This window comes from Oenanthe melanoleuca, chromosome 9 (genome assembly GCF_029582105.1).
Source record: "Oenanthe melanoleuca isolate GR-GAL-2019-014 chromosome 9, OMel1.0, whole genome shotgun sequence".
Taxonomy (NCBI): Eukaryota; Metazoa; Chordata; class Aves; order Passeriformes; family Muscicapidae; genus Oenanthe; species Oenanthe melanoleuca.
In genome coordinates, this window is record NC_079343.1 from 290,003 (window position 1) to 306,091 (window position 16,089).

At 40.8% G+C, this 16,089-nt stretch overlaps 1 protein-coding gene across 1 annotated transcript in view; it reads right to left on the minus strand.

The window, feature by feature from the left end:
• Positions 1-1,193: 1,193 nt before the first annotated feature.
• CLSTN2 (calsyntenin 2) overlaps positions 1,194-16,089 on the minus strand; it is a 301,241-nt gene continuing 286,345 nt past the window's right edge. The window contains exons 10-17 of the mRNA XM_056498465.1: positions 12,348-12,514; positions 8,848-8,996; positions 7,330-7,553; positions 5,538-5,708; positions 4,806-4,951; positions 3,777-3,900; positions 2,038-2,222; positions 1,194-1,460 (exon numbers count right to left, since the gene is read on the minus strand). Coding sequence (XP_056354440.1) covers positions 1,260-1,460; positions 2,038-2,222; positions 3,777-3,900; positions 4,806-4,951; positions 5,538-5,708; positions 7,330-7,553; positions 8,848-8,996; positions 12,348-12,514 — 1,367 coding nt within the window. The 3' untranslated portion in view covers positions 1,194-1,259. The remainder of the gene's footprint in view (positions 1,461-2,037; positions 2,223-3,776; positions 3,901-4,805; positions 4,952-5,537; positions 5,709-7,329; positions 7,554-8,847; positions 8,997-12,347; positions 12,515-16,089) is intronic.

A 16,089-nucleotide genomic window follows, 5' to 3' on the forward strand; every position in this document is an offset into this window, starting at 1 on the left:
TCAACCTCTTTAGATTTTAGTTTTTGTTTTCAACTATTTTGGTTTTGTGTAGGTTCTATTTTTCCTTGTCTACTTTATAAAACCTTCTGTCAACACTAATGGCTTCAGGAAGAAGAAATAAGGGAGAATTACGAGCACAGAAGAGGGCTCACAGTGTTGTTCCTTTCTCTTGTGCACTTCAGGCAGGCAGGGGTACAGAAGAAATAGGGCATCATGTTTTTATAGAGTACAGTCAGACAGGAATTCCAGTTGGCATTCACTAAGCAAAATATAACATTTTCCTCACCTAAAATAATTGCTTAAATCCCAGCCATACATAGCTATGGAATAATGGGGTTACTTATTTTCCACTAGTTCAGTAAGATGCTGCAGCAAGCTAATGATTTCATGAGACAGATGGTTTAAAGAATCGATTTGCTGCAAATTGCTCAATCCATAACTAATGAGCAGCTCTACAGATTTTTCAGTGAATCAATCCCATTAGAATTTACAGTTTGCATAAGACCATATTACTCAATCTGTGGACACAGAACAAACTGGGGTTTTTTTGGTAACCTTCAGCAGCCCCTTCTTGTTGCCGTTTTTATTTTTTTTTAATAACTCGTTTTTAGTTTCTATCAGTAGGTTGGATAAAAATCCCTCTCTTGAGGGTCTGACAGCATGCCTGAAAAAATACACCGCCCACATCTACACAGGCACACATGCATCCCCTGTCAAGTCCTAGATATTCCCTTGTAGAAGACAGTTAACATCCAAAAGGCAGGATGAGATGACAGATGGAAATCAGCCCCAGCAGCACTAAAGCCCTGCCCCAATTTGGAGGTGGATTATGATTTTTACACCTCTAAGAATGTGAAGTTAGATGGCAACTGGTATTTGGACCCACAGAAGTAATTCTTTGTAACAAGCTGAAATCTCTCCTGTGTGAAAAAAGTAGCAAAGGCAAAAACTTCTATGGATCGAGTGACAGGACTTTGGTCACACATCTGCAGAGTACAAACAGGAAATTGAGAACTATGCTTGCTGACAGATCAAGTTCTGGATTACTTTACTACTGTGTGTGCCAGGAGGTTTGTACCATTTTTATCCCCAGGCTTTGTAAGAAAAGGGTCAGTTCTATCATTCTCAATTACTACAACAATATCATTTTAGGCAAAAGAGTTACAGGCAAGCAAAAGTTCAAATCCTGTCAATGTCATAGACTCTGAAAAAACATTGTATTGGTTGTTACAAAAGAGCTGTGGCTGGAGGGCTGTTTGTTAGTAGGGGAGTGTTGAATCATCCCACTCCAACTGCTCTTGCCTGGTGGAATTCTGTTTGTCTCCCTTTTGGACAATTACTTCCTCCTCCTCTTCATCCTCTTCACTATCATCTGATTCAGCACTGGTTGTGTCTTCCTCTTCATCGTCTATGTCTTCTTCCTCACTCTCCTCTTCTGTCTGGTGTGGCTTTTCATATTTCTACAACACATTTAAAGAAATGAGACAGTAGCAGAAAGGTGCCTTCAATGTCAATGAGCATTTAGAAATGCTAACATGCTGGGCAAATCTGCTTATTTTTATTTAATTATGTGATTATTAAGCATCAAATTCATACAAGTTGGTAGCAAACATCCAGAAACTACTGTAAGAAGAATGGAATGTCAACAAACAATCTCTTTGTTAGCCACACTGCCAAAATTTAAACGTTCAATATCAACTTCTTCAAACTGCTGATAATTTCCCCTCCTTTTAGTGTATAAATGCTTACATAAAAAAGTAAAAACCAAAGCAACTATATCATCTTGAGTACCTACAAGCAGACATGGCTGGAGTGGAAGTGACGCTGTACCTGAGAGTTCTTCACCATCTTTAGCAATTATACATGAGAAGAGACCTGCAGCTCTCAAGTGATACCTGGTTAAGGTGTGCTGAGAACTGGGCTGGGCTCCTGAGCGCAGACACACAGCTGAACAACCGCACCCTAAAGAGGCTCAGAGCCCTGCCAGCCCAGCCAGAGGCTCCTGGGCAGGGTGCAGTGTGTGCCCTGGCTAAGTACCTCCATGGGGTTGACGGTGATGGTGAGAGCAGAGTCGTCCCAGTCCATGTCGCCGTCCTTGGCTCCCTCGTGGCCCGCGGCGCTGTGCTGCCGGGCCGTGCGCAGCCGCAGCACGCCCAGCGTGACCACCAGCACCAGCACGCTCACACAGGTGATGACCACCAGCGTGGCCACGCTGGGAACCACTGGGCAAAGGGTGGCAAAGGGAATGCAGTTACACTCGTGGAACAAGTCACCCAAATCCCACTAACCTTGTTCGTTTCCAACCCACAGCACCCCCTCCTTTGGGCTGAGAATCAGGACAGACACCTGCCATGTGCCTGGGATGACAGAAAATGTTGACCAGTGCTCATCCACTAAGGTGGAGCACACACAAATGGTGTTCACAGATATCTTAACCTGAGTATGATAAATCCTAACTAAAAAGCGAGCATGCTCATCTTTTCTCTTTGAGCCACTTAACCATAGAAGACAAGTAGTATGTAAGTGCAGAGTCAATTAGTTTCTGCAGTAAAATTCTGTTATCTCACCTGCATGTTGTCCCTTCTGATCACAGCTGAGGCCTCAACCTTACTTGAGACAAAGTGTACTCAAATCTCAAAGCTTATATTTTCAAAGGTTTCAAACATTTGTGATTTTAATCTGAAGCTCCCAGAAATAAATGCATTGCTGCCCTATTTGCCTGTGTTACAACCTTCCTGGAAGCCTCTTGAGGACTCAAGACGTTTTTCCTCAATGTTTGGTTGCACTCTGAGAAGTCCCTGTCTCTACCTGGAAGCCACAAGATGAAATCTCCCTGAACTACCACGTCTAATCAGCTCCATAATTAGGTTAGTGGAGAAATGCTGCTGCTTTCTATGTACTTGGAGGTACTGCAGTTCCAGGAGCAATGGGATAACCCAGCCCATAACCCATTTTATTGCCTTGCCCTGCCTATAAGAATGGAAGTCCGAAATCAAAACATATTTAGGAGCCAAAAAACCTAGTTTGCAACAGTTTATCCATTTCATTTCAGTGAACTGTCTGTACAATGTACAGAAAAATACAGTAATTTTCTAAGCATGTTTGTATATAGATACTTATAACTGCCTTTACATCAGCTTTACTTCTTTACATATGTATCATTCAGCTAAAAGGATTTCAGGATCCAACTTTTAAACTTTTTTGCCCTGGATTTAACTTCACTGAGAAGGTTTCAGATTTGGGTGTATATTTTAACTCATATAGCCTAAAAAATAAATTAAAATATAACCTAATGCCTGTTGCACACGACTAGATGAACTTATCTCCAGAGAGCCTAGACTGAGGCCTTGACAGCAGCTAACAGAGGCACTGCAGCAATTATGCATTTAAAAAGTAATACAATTTCTTCCTTTTGCTTTGAATGGAGTGGGCAGAAATTAATATGCCACAAAACTAGAAATGCACAAAGACAACATGAGCACAAATACTGCCCCTCAGAGATTCAATACTAGAAAGAAGGCATTTTTTTACTGTGGGGGTCAAAACCTTTAATGAAGGCTTTAAAAAAGGTTGCCAGGTTTTAATTACAAAGTACATTCTTGGACAGAATAGAATTCATTGTTACCTTATTTCACACCTGTGCAATGATCTCTGAGAGGTTTTAGAAGCTGAAACAATGGACCTCAGGGTTTTAGTCTGTGGAGCAGGCTGACTCACAAGGGAAACACTGACACACTGGAATCATTGTGAGAAGCCTCTGGGAAGGTGTCACATACCTGAGCTGTGAACTGCACTTACACTCCCCTCAGGGTGCTGAACAGACTGGAGAAATTGAGGCTGAACTATCATGTGATTTACATGGTCCATGAAGTTGGAGTTGGAACTGTGTAGAATATTAACCTGAAGGAAGAGAAAAAATAAGAGATCAGATACTAAAAAGTATTATACTCCAAGCCTGCTTGTACAATATATTACACTGGACTATGAAGTTCATCAGGAGATAGGAACACTACATCATAGATACTACTTTTTTATGCAGGTGGAAAATGCACAGATTATATTTCTAATTTGTAGCATGAAAAATGCATTCTAACCTTTCTGGCTGTTAACTCTGAAGTGGTACAGAACAGGACTCTTTTTACTTAACTGTTTGAATAAGCAGTGACTTTTTCTATTCTCTATATTAATCAGGTGTTACACGAACATTATAAAATAAATGTTAATTTTATTAACAATTCTTAAGCTGTTAATTGTCTTTATAAACAATTATTAATTTTGACCATACTGCTAAGTAGGTCCCGCAATTTCCTCCAGCTGTTACCTGGGCTCTAGGCCTCAGTGCTAGATGGGATAACACGACAGTCATTGCTCACATCCAAGCTGAACTCCCTGCTCACCTCCAGGTTGAACTCACTGCTCACCTCCAGGCTGAACTCACTGCTCACCTCCAAAATGAACTCACTGCTCACCTCCAGGCTGAACTCACTGCTCACCTCCACACTGTACTCATTTCTCCCCTCCAGGCTGGTCTCAGTGCTCACCTCCAGGCTGAACTCACTGCTCACCTCCAGGTTGAACTCACTGCCCACCTACAGGTTGAACTCATTGCTCACCTCCAAATTGAACTCACTGCTCATCTCCAGGTTGGACTCACTGCTCACCTCCACACTGTATTAATTTCTCCCCTCCAGGCTGGACTCAGTGCTCACCTCCAGGCTGAACTCACTGCTCACATCCAGGCTGAACTCACTGCTCTCCTCCACACTGTATTAATTTCTCCCCTCCAGGCTGGACTCAGTGCTCACCTCCAGGTTGAACTCGTTGCTGGTGTAGCGCCCATTGAGCTCGGAGCACTTGACCCTGAACTTCCTGTCCGCGGTGGCCGAGGTGCCCCAGTTGCGGTAGCGGAGCTGTCGCAGCACCTGCTCGTAGCTGAACATGCTGTCCACTCCTGCAGGGTGGGAGGGCAGGGACAGCTCAGGGACAGGCAAGGGAACACTGCTCTGGCAATACACAACAAACCATCTGCTCACAGAACACACAGAACTCAGCAGAATGGTCTGGAAACAACAGGGCATTGAATGTTCCCTGATACGATCGATCATATGAGGATAGTTTTCGTAATTGAATGTTGGTCCACTAATGGAGAGGGATAAATACAACAACAGTGGTACAGAATAAATTACTCAGTGATCAGAAAAAGATGGCCAATGTCCCAGCATTGTACAAGAACACTGAGGAACACCCTCACTCCCACATTCCATTGGGATGGTCCACAAGAACCCCACATTTAGAGAAAGCAGGGATGCCATTTTCCTTCCTTGGGGAGTAGCAGGAGGTATGCTGAGAATCCAAAGGGTGAACACAGCACATCCAGAGATCAAGAAGCAACTGTTTTTTTAAGATACAGTCATTCTTGGGATATTTTCATGGCTAGAAAATCATATATTTCTGTCCAATTTATTACATATTTGAGCTTTCATTCCAATATATAATTGATGTAACAAAATAAGGGAAAACAAATTTCATGGACTTACCATAGATTGAATATCCTGCAGTGGAATTTGTGGCATCTAGATGTTTTCCTTGAAGCTCCCCATTATCTAGTTCTAAACACTCTTGTTCAGGGTCTAGTTCTGCACCAATGACCAAAACATCACAGAAATCCAAGTTGTGGAGCATTTCCTCTAATACCACTTGCTTATTGACTGTGAATCCATGGCACAGAGCATGAAAAAAAAGGGAGGAAACTAAGATAAATGATCAGAGAACAGCTCAGTCATTTTATGTGCTTTGCATCAGGGCTTTCAATTTTTGCCAAGATGGCTGAACTGTTTCTGCTGATATTAAATCCAGCACACTTGAAGCAAATCAAGAGAAGTGTCCTGTCTATACAGGTGCCATGATGATGAAGGCCTACAAACACCCAGTGAGATAAACAGAAAATATACTTCTCTGTAATGAAAGGCGTCCGAGAACATTACTGGAAGTAGAAAACTGAAATTTGATCTTGGTAATAAATTAATGTAAAAAATTCTGGGTTTCAATGCTGTATTGATTCCAGCTTTCTCAAGGAGAACCAAACTGAAGAAATACACATTCAACATGTCTATGCTTGGATGATTCTCTTAGTTACTCTATGCCCCATAAACCTGGCCATCTATCCAAGAGTAGGGCATTATCATTAATAGCAAGATCCTGTGCTGTGTCACTTAGAGAAATCAAGTTATAAACTGACTGTTCTTCAACATGTACAAGTAAAAAAATAATTCTATCACTGGAAAAAGAGGAGCATATCAAATTAATATTTAAATTCTCTGATCAACTTAGCACAGAGTGTCTGGCAAAACTGCTTAAGCAGCTCCCTGAGGGCACAGACACTGCAAGTCTGGAACTTCCTGCCCATTTTGCAAATTTGATGTTAGAGAGTGCATTGGGATGGAGGGCACAGCCAGGAAAGCCTTATGCCCTAGATTGCCAGCTCCTAGTGCAGGAGCTCTTTGGGTATCTAAGCTCTAGATACAGCTATAACATATCCAAAAATGCAGCCCTAGTCAAATTTGTAGGCTTCAGGTAATCCACACCCCTAAACTTGCATATCATTATCCATTTTCTCTTCTCCAGAAATGTACACCTAGTTGCTGTTTATTCTAGTCCAACAAACAGTGTTTAGAATGTTTCCTCTAGACATTTCATCTGCGTTGCACACAAACGTTTAAAAGGAACATTCCTGTACAGACAGTGATTTTAAACTTGATTTATGCTTTTAAACATTCACATAGTGTTGAATAATAATTCCCACATTGCTTATTATTAGAATAAACTGTCATCATTGAAAATTAATATTTTAAAAGGATTATATATACATTTTATAGGTGGGAAACTGAGGCATGAGATTACTTTATCACGTATCACTCACAAGCTAGTATCAGAGATGGAAACATAGGAGCTGACTAAAACTTCAACTTTTGTTCAATTACTGCTTTTCATTTTATTGGCACAACTGAAAAAATTCTGTTCCAAGCAGAGACATTTTAATGAAAATACCCTATGTAACAGAATATGAAAGGAAGAGTAGAAAGGAATTATTCTGAAGTATACTAAATGGATGCTACATGGAAAATCTGCTTTTTTTGAAGCACCTTCTGATCTGCCACCATTTAGCACACTTTCCAATGTGCTGAACTGAATTTTTTCAGTACAGCATTACTGCAGCCTAATTAATCTGGGTGAAGTGACTTCCTTTGCATTACTTGTTTGCACCATCCTTTAAAAAATATGAGGAGATGTTATGAAATGAGTAATAATATTTAAAAGAAAGACACAAACCTCTGTCATGTTCTCTGAAGTCCACTGAATGCTCCATTTTAGTGACTGTGCTGACAATCCTGATGTCAGGTAACAAAATAACACCTCTTTCACTTTCAAACTGTGCAGCTGGTCTAGCAAAGTGGTCCATCCCAGTTATGGTAATCTTGGGCTCATTGGCCTGAAACACCATTACATAGGCATCTATATCTGGGATACTAATGCAGACATCTTCACCAAAACATCTGAAAAAATACATTAGTCATTAACTGCATGTGACACATGGCACATCAGAGGAGTGTGGCACTGGCACTGCCCCAAACCCAGCTCCTGGCTCTCAGATGAGCCATGAGCCATCATCTCAGATTCATCCTCGGGCACTGCACACCTGAGGGTATCTTTCTGTACTGCCATGCACATAGGTTGGCTCTGGCCCTCTGCTCCCTTCCCACCTTCACAGATACTCAGTCTGAGGGACAAACTCAGTCCTTCCTAAGGTCACCATCAGAATAATATTTTAATGTTTAACTGACATTTAACAGAGCAGTAGATGGTTAAAAAAGTTAACTAGATAACAACTAACTTTTGTAAACCTAAAATTAAATTCAGAAAGTACCAGCTAATGAACATAACATGGTTATCTTGTCATGTGTGAATAAAAGGGCCTAATTCTCCATTTAAATTGGTCCCATCATGAACTCTTTTTGGGACCCTCCAATATTTGCAGGGGACAAAAGTTGCCTGTACTTCCATTTTCATCTGAATCAGTGGTGTGCTTTGGAAGTGAATCTCCTGACAAGCTTTGCCTCATTTCATGCTGGCACAGGAGCTGGAATGTTCAAGCTGGGCTGGTTCCAGTGGAACTGGCACTTGGGAACAGCTGTGCCTACAGCAGGTGAGAGTTGGCAGAACTGGGTTTGTTTCCCCTCCAAAGCCCTGCTTTGCCTGCTCTTTGGACAGAGCTGAGCCCACAACAGCTCAGGAGAGGCTGTGGGCAGCTCTGAGCATCACTGAGCAGGTGCTGCACGGGGAGGAGAGGGACAGACACGGACCCTGCCCAACAGACTCCACCAGAGCTCCAGGGACAGCATGGACACATCAGGGACAGACAGACACAAGCTGCTTCAGGCACACCTACAGATACTGCCCTTGCAGATATCTCCTCTGTGAGATGGAACAGGCCTGCTTTAAAAAGTCATGGCTCTGGCTATCTCAGAAGGAACTATAAATGTTTAAAATTAAAAGTAAGTAAGACTACAGTAAATGCACTGTTCAGTCCAGACTGCATGCTCCAAACTATAAAGAGAAGGCAAGTACATTGCATTAACAAGAAAGGCTTCTTAAAATGATAATATCAAGAGAAAACCACCATTTAAATTGTAATAAAAGTAAATTAAATTAATCCTTTAGGTTCAATAACAAAGCAGTATGATTTATCAATTTAATTTAGCCAAAATTGTTCTTTTTACATGGCCAAAGAAAAAAGTAATTCATAAAAAATGTTCCTAATCTGCTCAATTCAGCTGAAGTATAACTTACTGAACTTTAGATGAGACTTTGAGACGTCGTATGCCTGAAGTAGGAAACTGTCTGGAGTTGATGTATGAGACTTTTCGGAGGGCTTGATTTATATTCTTAATGTCATCTCCTTCCATGACAAGGACTGACTGGGAAGGGTTGAAGTGATACTAGGAAAGACGCAAGTAATTAGTATTTAAGGAACCAGGTACAGAGTACAAAATAATATAATTTTTAAGGAATGTTGCACAGACATAAGTTAAAAATATAATTATTTAAGGAAAAAAATGTTAGCAGCTATCATTGGCTGAATCCATATGCTGTTCTCTAAAACACATAAAACCTAAATAAATACTGTTATAATTAATTTTGTAATAAATTAATCCAGATTTGCTATTCTTTGTCCAGTCTTACTAACCCTGCTGATAAAATTTCTGCAGCAATTTCCAATGCTATTTATTTTTGAACCCTGTAGAAGTTTAAAACCTTAACTTACCATCATGATTATTATTCTTATGGAATCTTTTTAGGTTAAACACATTCCTCATATAAAAACATTGTCTTTTGAGCCAGTCTAGTGTGCAGAAGCATATTTTGGCTGCTTTCTGTGTGGTTTTATCCTGGGCTACCCTTCTGAGATATATTTCAATGTGAACGAATAAAACAACTACAACATTTGCCTCCTACATCTTCATTAACATCAGACACAGTAAAGGGGACTCTCCATCCTGGCTGATGATCAATAAGGCTGTCATGATTTAAGATGGAGCTGCTCACTTGGGCCAGCAAACCCTACACAGTCACTGCCTACTCTTGTAGCCCCGAGCCTTCTCTGCTCCACTGCACTGAACACAGATCAGTCTTGTTGTGACACAACCAATGACTGATTTTTACCTTCATGGTAATTAATCCCAATTCCTTGTTTTGTCTTTAATTGGTTCAGTAAACCATCTGCATTGCAGAGGAAACCAGCATAACTCCCTTGATGTTGTGCCCCACTGCTGTCAGCACAGAACACAAACGCACCTTTCTCTCTTGGGTAGGCCAAAGCTGGGCATTGATTATGTGAAGATGTTCTGTTAAATACAGACAGTGCTGCCTACACTTCCTTACAGCCAGAAAGGTTAAAAAGCAAAACACATCAAACAGACTGTGAAGAACAGGAGGAAGTGCAGGGTCCTCTGTCAAATAGAACATGGAGGACTGGGTTTAAAGCTTGTGCGGGAAGGTCACAACACACTGAAGGGTATTTTTTAACAAAGAGGAGGACCAACATGAATCCCACCCTGCATACAGTTCTTTTTCCTCTCTTTAAGCTAGCAGCAGTAGAGAATAAAATTAGCAAAAGGAGACTCTAGCTAGCCAGTTAATAGCTGAGCTGCCAAAACAGCTGGAACACGGCCAAAAGGACTGAGAAAGCCCCAGTCTGAGCCATTTTTGTCTTTCTCATTAAAAAAAGCTAAAAATAGCAACATTTTAGACAGTGTCTCAGAGAACTGTTGCAGATATCTCAAAATTAGGCTGCAGCCCAGAAATGTCCAACACTATCGTATCAGAAACTGCAGCTGCACTGCTCTTTCTTAGGTGGTTGAAGGGTGACTCTCCATGGTCCTAAGTGCCCAGAAACACCTTCCAGCATCAGTCTGCCAACATTGAATCTGCAAAGCACCTCACAAACAGCCCCACAGAACCCATCGTCTGTGCAGCTGCCACACGTGCCTGTCTGGGATCAGGCGTGTCTGCTTTTGACAGCACCTTCCTCTCTCATCTTCTCTTCAAGGTCAGGAAACTGTTCTGCTTTCAACTGAGCTTCCTTCTGTCAGCCCCCAAAGAAACCCTTCCACAATCTCTCTCTGGCTGCTCCTTTCATTTTTGCCTCCTGCTGTTGCTCTTACTGCTGGCTTGCTGAGGCAGTAAAAGCAACATCAGTAACTTAAAAAACTCCACTATGCGTCATCTGTATTTCAGAAAATGAAGATATTTTTAAGGTTTGTGAAACAAAGCAAAGGCAGAAAACAATCCCTTGTCTTCCTTTTTCCCTCTGCACTGCCAGTACAGTAAGGAAGCCAGTCACAAATGCTGGAGTAGCAGTGGGTGATAGAAGAGGGATTTTCCCAAGCCCATGAAACTGGGGTGACTCAAATATTGTCAGATTTCAGAGGACAAGAACAGGGGGGGAATTACTATGCTTTTAAGCACCATGGACGAAGTATACAGTGCTTTAATTAATGGAAAATCCCAGGAAACAACTTATTATTAGGCATACACATATGGGTTCCAGAAATCCCTACCTGTTCCTTGTATGCTGCCTTTCAAAAACAGCTTTAACCAGCTCCTGTGTCCCACTGCTGTGCGAAGCAGCAATGTGAAATTCTTAATGATGTTGTTGGTAGGATGATAAAATAATTCTTTGTGGTCTTTCCTCATATGTAAAATTTAGAGCTAGCTAAATTCCTTACCTTTGCACTTTCAATTTTCATTTTTACCCTTATTTTCACACAATGTGTCAGTTTTACTACATCACTGCAACCTATCATCACCTGGACAGACATTTGAGACCACTTCACGTCAGTCTGTACAATGGAAAGGTTTGACCAGTAAAATGCAGTCCATGCACTCCACTACATGTTCCAGATGAAGAGTTATAGCACCATCCTGCACCCCTCTGAAAACCCCGCACAAAACACCCGTGTTCAGCCTCTCAGGATGCACTGACTGCACCCAAAGGGACTTCCTGGGCTGGAACTAAAGCTTACTCCTTTGGAAGTGGTATTTGTGTGCACAAGTAAATGCACAAGTGCATTTACACTGAGCACAAGACCACTGTCACCAAATAACGGTGTCAGTAAAGGAAAACTGACAATGCAGTTCATGTGAGCATTGGAATAGCCAAGATCCTACATATGTATCCAAAGAACAGAATTTCAGAATTATCTGAATGAATGCAAAGCCATCTGGCCACTAGGTCAACTGAAACAGGATTTCCCTGTCTGTTGTTCTCCAACCTTAAAAAAAGCTCTACATTACCAGTAGTCATATGCATAATGAACGTAGAAAATGACTTGTATACAAATCCAAAAATTTAATTCCTTGACTTTAGAGGTTTTTATAGTTCAATTTTCATGTACCATAAAGTTTTCCTCTTTGAACACACCTAATTTTAGAATGCTATTGCATTAGAACTTATGTATTCCACTGCTTTAAAACTTGAGATCAAAATTCAATAAATCTTTGGAATTGCGTCTATTTCTGCAGAAGTAACAAAATAAGCATGAAAACACAACCTGGCAATTCATACAGACTCTGAAATATCAGCAGTGCCTTACTTTCTGATCATCTAGCTCTGCAATAATGGAAACATTTTTCTTTGCAATGTCACTCTCTTTTTCCTTTGCATGATTTTATGGGAAATTACATTGCTTGTGGGAGTACATTTGTACTGTGTGTACTCTACCTTGGGCTCTCCACTCCATAAATCAGATCTAAATTTTTATCAAAAATGATGTCAGTTCATCCCTCACCTTTATTCCTTGGCCAAGACTCTCAAGAGAATTAATATCGAGACCTTCCTTGCAGGCCTGCAAACAGGAAATCACTTTCTGACTTTCAATTTTCCCTGGCCGGATTGTCAGACTGGCCAGGCTGCCATGGAAATACTGAGCAAACCTGGGCTTGGTGACTTCACCTCCTGCAAGAAAGAGGATGCAAAATGGTTATTGGCACCAACACACAAACTGCACATGTAATAAATCACCATGTTTTAACACATTTAAAGAATCTCTATCCATCTTAGCCAAGTGTATTTGAGATCCCATTTATTGTGGTACAGTTTTTGTGGGTTGTTGGGTGGTACCTGGTAGCAGGCTGTCTTTAACATTCTTGTTTTTCCAGGATTGTATTCAGGTATTTATGAAGCTGAGACAGCAAACTCAGACGTGAAACATGGTTTCCCAAATGTGTACAAGAAAGCATATGATTTTTAAAAATGAAGTTTTTCCAGTATTCAAACACCAATTTAATAAATGTTTAAGTCCAATATTTATTTATAGAGAAAGAGTACTGCAAGTGTTTGGTGACAAGATCATCTACGTCTGCCTTTGTCCTGCCAAGAACACAGCATCAGATGAGCTGAGAGGGGTGGCTCTGTGCACACAAACTGGCACACTCCCTGGGCTGTGCCTGAGGATGTGCTGGGAATTCCAGCAGTGAGCAGGGACCTGTGCACAGCCCCTCTCTGAGAGGCTAGGAGGGCTGTCCCTGACCCAAGGTGCATCATTTGGTGCCAGGTCCTGGTCACTCTGTGTTGCACCAGACCCTGCAGACTTGCTCACTTCGCTTCCAGGCAGCTCCCAAGGAAGACTGATCTTTAGGAGCTGTCAATAAAACGTGATTACAGACTGCCTGCTTCAGTGATCATGGCATCTCAATTACTCTTGGGACAGTTAGTGATTTACTCATCCTCCTTTAGGAGAATTTTTAGAGCTTGTCTTTCCTGCAGTGTTATCTCTCAGTGCATGTGAATTACTGCCTACCTGGAAGGACCAAGGGAGTCCCAGGGCAGGGAGCCAGGCAGACTAATTGGATTAGCAGCTGATAACCTGTTGATAAGGTGTTGTAATTGGTAGATAACTCATCTCTACAGTGTTTATAGCTTTAGTGTCAAACAACTTGTTTTTGCCAAGCAAGATAGCTCAAGCTTGAACTTTAACTTGTGCAGACTGGAGCTGGATAGGGATGAAGTGGCAGATTTTCTTTAGGCCTGCTGTTGTTACCTAAAAGCCTAAAAACCCTCACTTCCAGTCTCTGCAGGATGAGCATTATGAAGAAGGCTCGAGCTATTATACACAGTGAAGCAAATACACACTGGTGTACTGGCAGAAAAGAGGTATCCAAATAGGCTGTTTCTTCAGAGAAGTCGGCAATGTTTTTGTTTGTTTGTTGTTTATTTTGCTTTATTTTTTTGGAGGGGCTGGTGGTTTTTTGTTTCGTTTTGGTTTTTTTTAATACATTGCAGCAAAAACTGCCTCTCTTTTTCTTATCCCAGAGGAAGGTTCCCAGAGGGAGATTATTCTTGTCCACTCTCATTCATTTGTCCATTACACAATAAATTTCCTCTGGGCAGAATTTTGTTGAGATTTCCTAGGAACTTTCAAATATACAACAGGTAAAGTTCAGCCTTTCTGATACTTACCAAGACAATTATTTGGTAAATTGATAGTGCATTATGGGGACATTGGCTTTTCAGCCAAAATGCTGTTTTATTTATCTGCTTACATTGCCTTTAAAAGTACTTATACAGCAGTAATGTAACTGGACGGAAAATGGTATGACTAATTAAAAACAAAAAAAAACAAAAAAAAAAAAAAAAAAAAAAAAAGCAAACATCTCCTTAAAAAGGAGACAAAGAGAGAAAACCATTTAAGAGCTTACAGATGAAAAAGCAATCACATTTTGTTTGAAGCTTCATTCTCATACCACTACTGAATTGTGAAGACAGCAAATTTCAAGGCTAAAATACAACACTAATCCTGGAGCTTTGAAATCTAGAAACCTACTATAGTAAGTCTGACAGTAGGTCATAATAGTTCTGAGGAGATACAAAGTAAGAAGCAGGTTCAGATCAGTGAATGTATTTAAATGTGAAATGTGGTCATTAGAATGTATATAAAAGACCAGACAACAAGCCAGAACAAAGAACTCACTGCTGTGGCTTTGCCTGACAGAAACAAGCAGAATGAACCAAAGCATCCATGAATAGAACTGGCTGTTTTTCTACTTTGGACTAGTTCTTCTCTGGTATTCTTGACAGAGCACCTAGAATTACATTGCTAGCTCATTAGCAGTGGTACAGTATTTGCCCATAAATCATTAAATACGCAAAGTATTCACTGTACCCAAGCCACACTTTTAAAAAACGCTGGTGCACAAGGAGGTATTACCACCTTGGAGATGCATAATTCTTGTTTAAAGTCATCTGTCCAGCCACCAACATGAAAGCATGAAAGGGAATGTAAGTGCTGCCAAGAACAGGCTTTTCAGATACTCTGAAAATACAGGCACTACAAAAACCTTGAGCATTTAAAGAACAAGGCTTACACACATTCTTCATGGGAATAACGATGGTGCTTGTGTAGGTGCCGAGATTGCGACTGGACTGTAAAGGAGGTGATGTAATCCTGGCTTGGGAGAGACTATCGACTGTTATTTAAACAAAAATCCCCAAGTATTTCCAGAAAATGTGAGTGAAAAATAGCTGGGAGTAGTCAGTGTCATGCTGCGTGAGTAGAGAAAATCTGCAGAACCACAGCCATGGTGATGAGAGGGTGATCCAGCTGAACAATGCATGTGATGGACAAAACAAATGCAATAAAACTGGGAAGCAAAAACCAAAACTCTCACTAAAATTAAAGGAATGGCCTAAAGCCAGTTTCTCATAATTCTGCTTTCTAGCTTTGATAAAATGTTTTATTCATACTTGGTTCTACTGTATTAGTGTGTTTGAAAGCTGTGTTTCCTTCTGCTTCTACAATCTGATATTCTTTGAGTATTTGACTTCAGTTTCTCAGTGGGTGGAAATTTAGCCCAGGAGGGGCAATCTCCAAACCCTAGTCACTCTAAAATTATGAGCTCCCAAGACTAGATGAGTAGAAATATATTTAATTCAGAATGAATGTGATAATTCCATTGCATGTTTAAGCACAATGGATAACTGTGCCTTATGCTGATAGTAACATTTTACAGAATATTATCCAAATTCTTCTAAATTCTGATTTTTCAAATAGAGATCCTTTGACCCTGAACATGATTCATTTCATGCTCCCCATGCAGCTAACAGGCAGCTCAGAGTCAGTGGCTTTGATGGGCAGGAGGATGCTCAGTTCCACTGCTTGAATTTGACTCAGCACATTACCACCTGCTAAGAAACAACTGAGAAATGACCTGCTCCCAACAGGCCTTACTGCTTTAAGGCATTTTGATCTCTTGGTTCTGACATCAAACAGCCTAAGCAAAAACTTTTTTGGGATAATGAAGACCTAAATAGATTCACAGAGAACAAAGTGAGTTCCAGTGACAATGGTCTTGAGGTAATCCAAGCATAGAAAAATTTGTAATAGTTCTGTAACAAAGCATTTCCAGTTTCTCTCCAGAGCTCAGGATATCCAGTTAACCTGGACTGCCTCAGCAAGATTCAAGGAACTTCACTGCTTTCAGGGTCTTTCTGCCCTTGCCAATGAGTGAAATATTCCTTGGATACAGCTCATC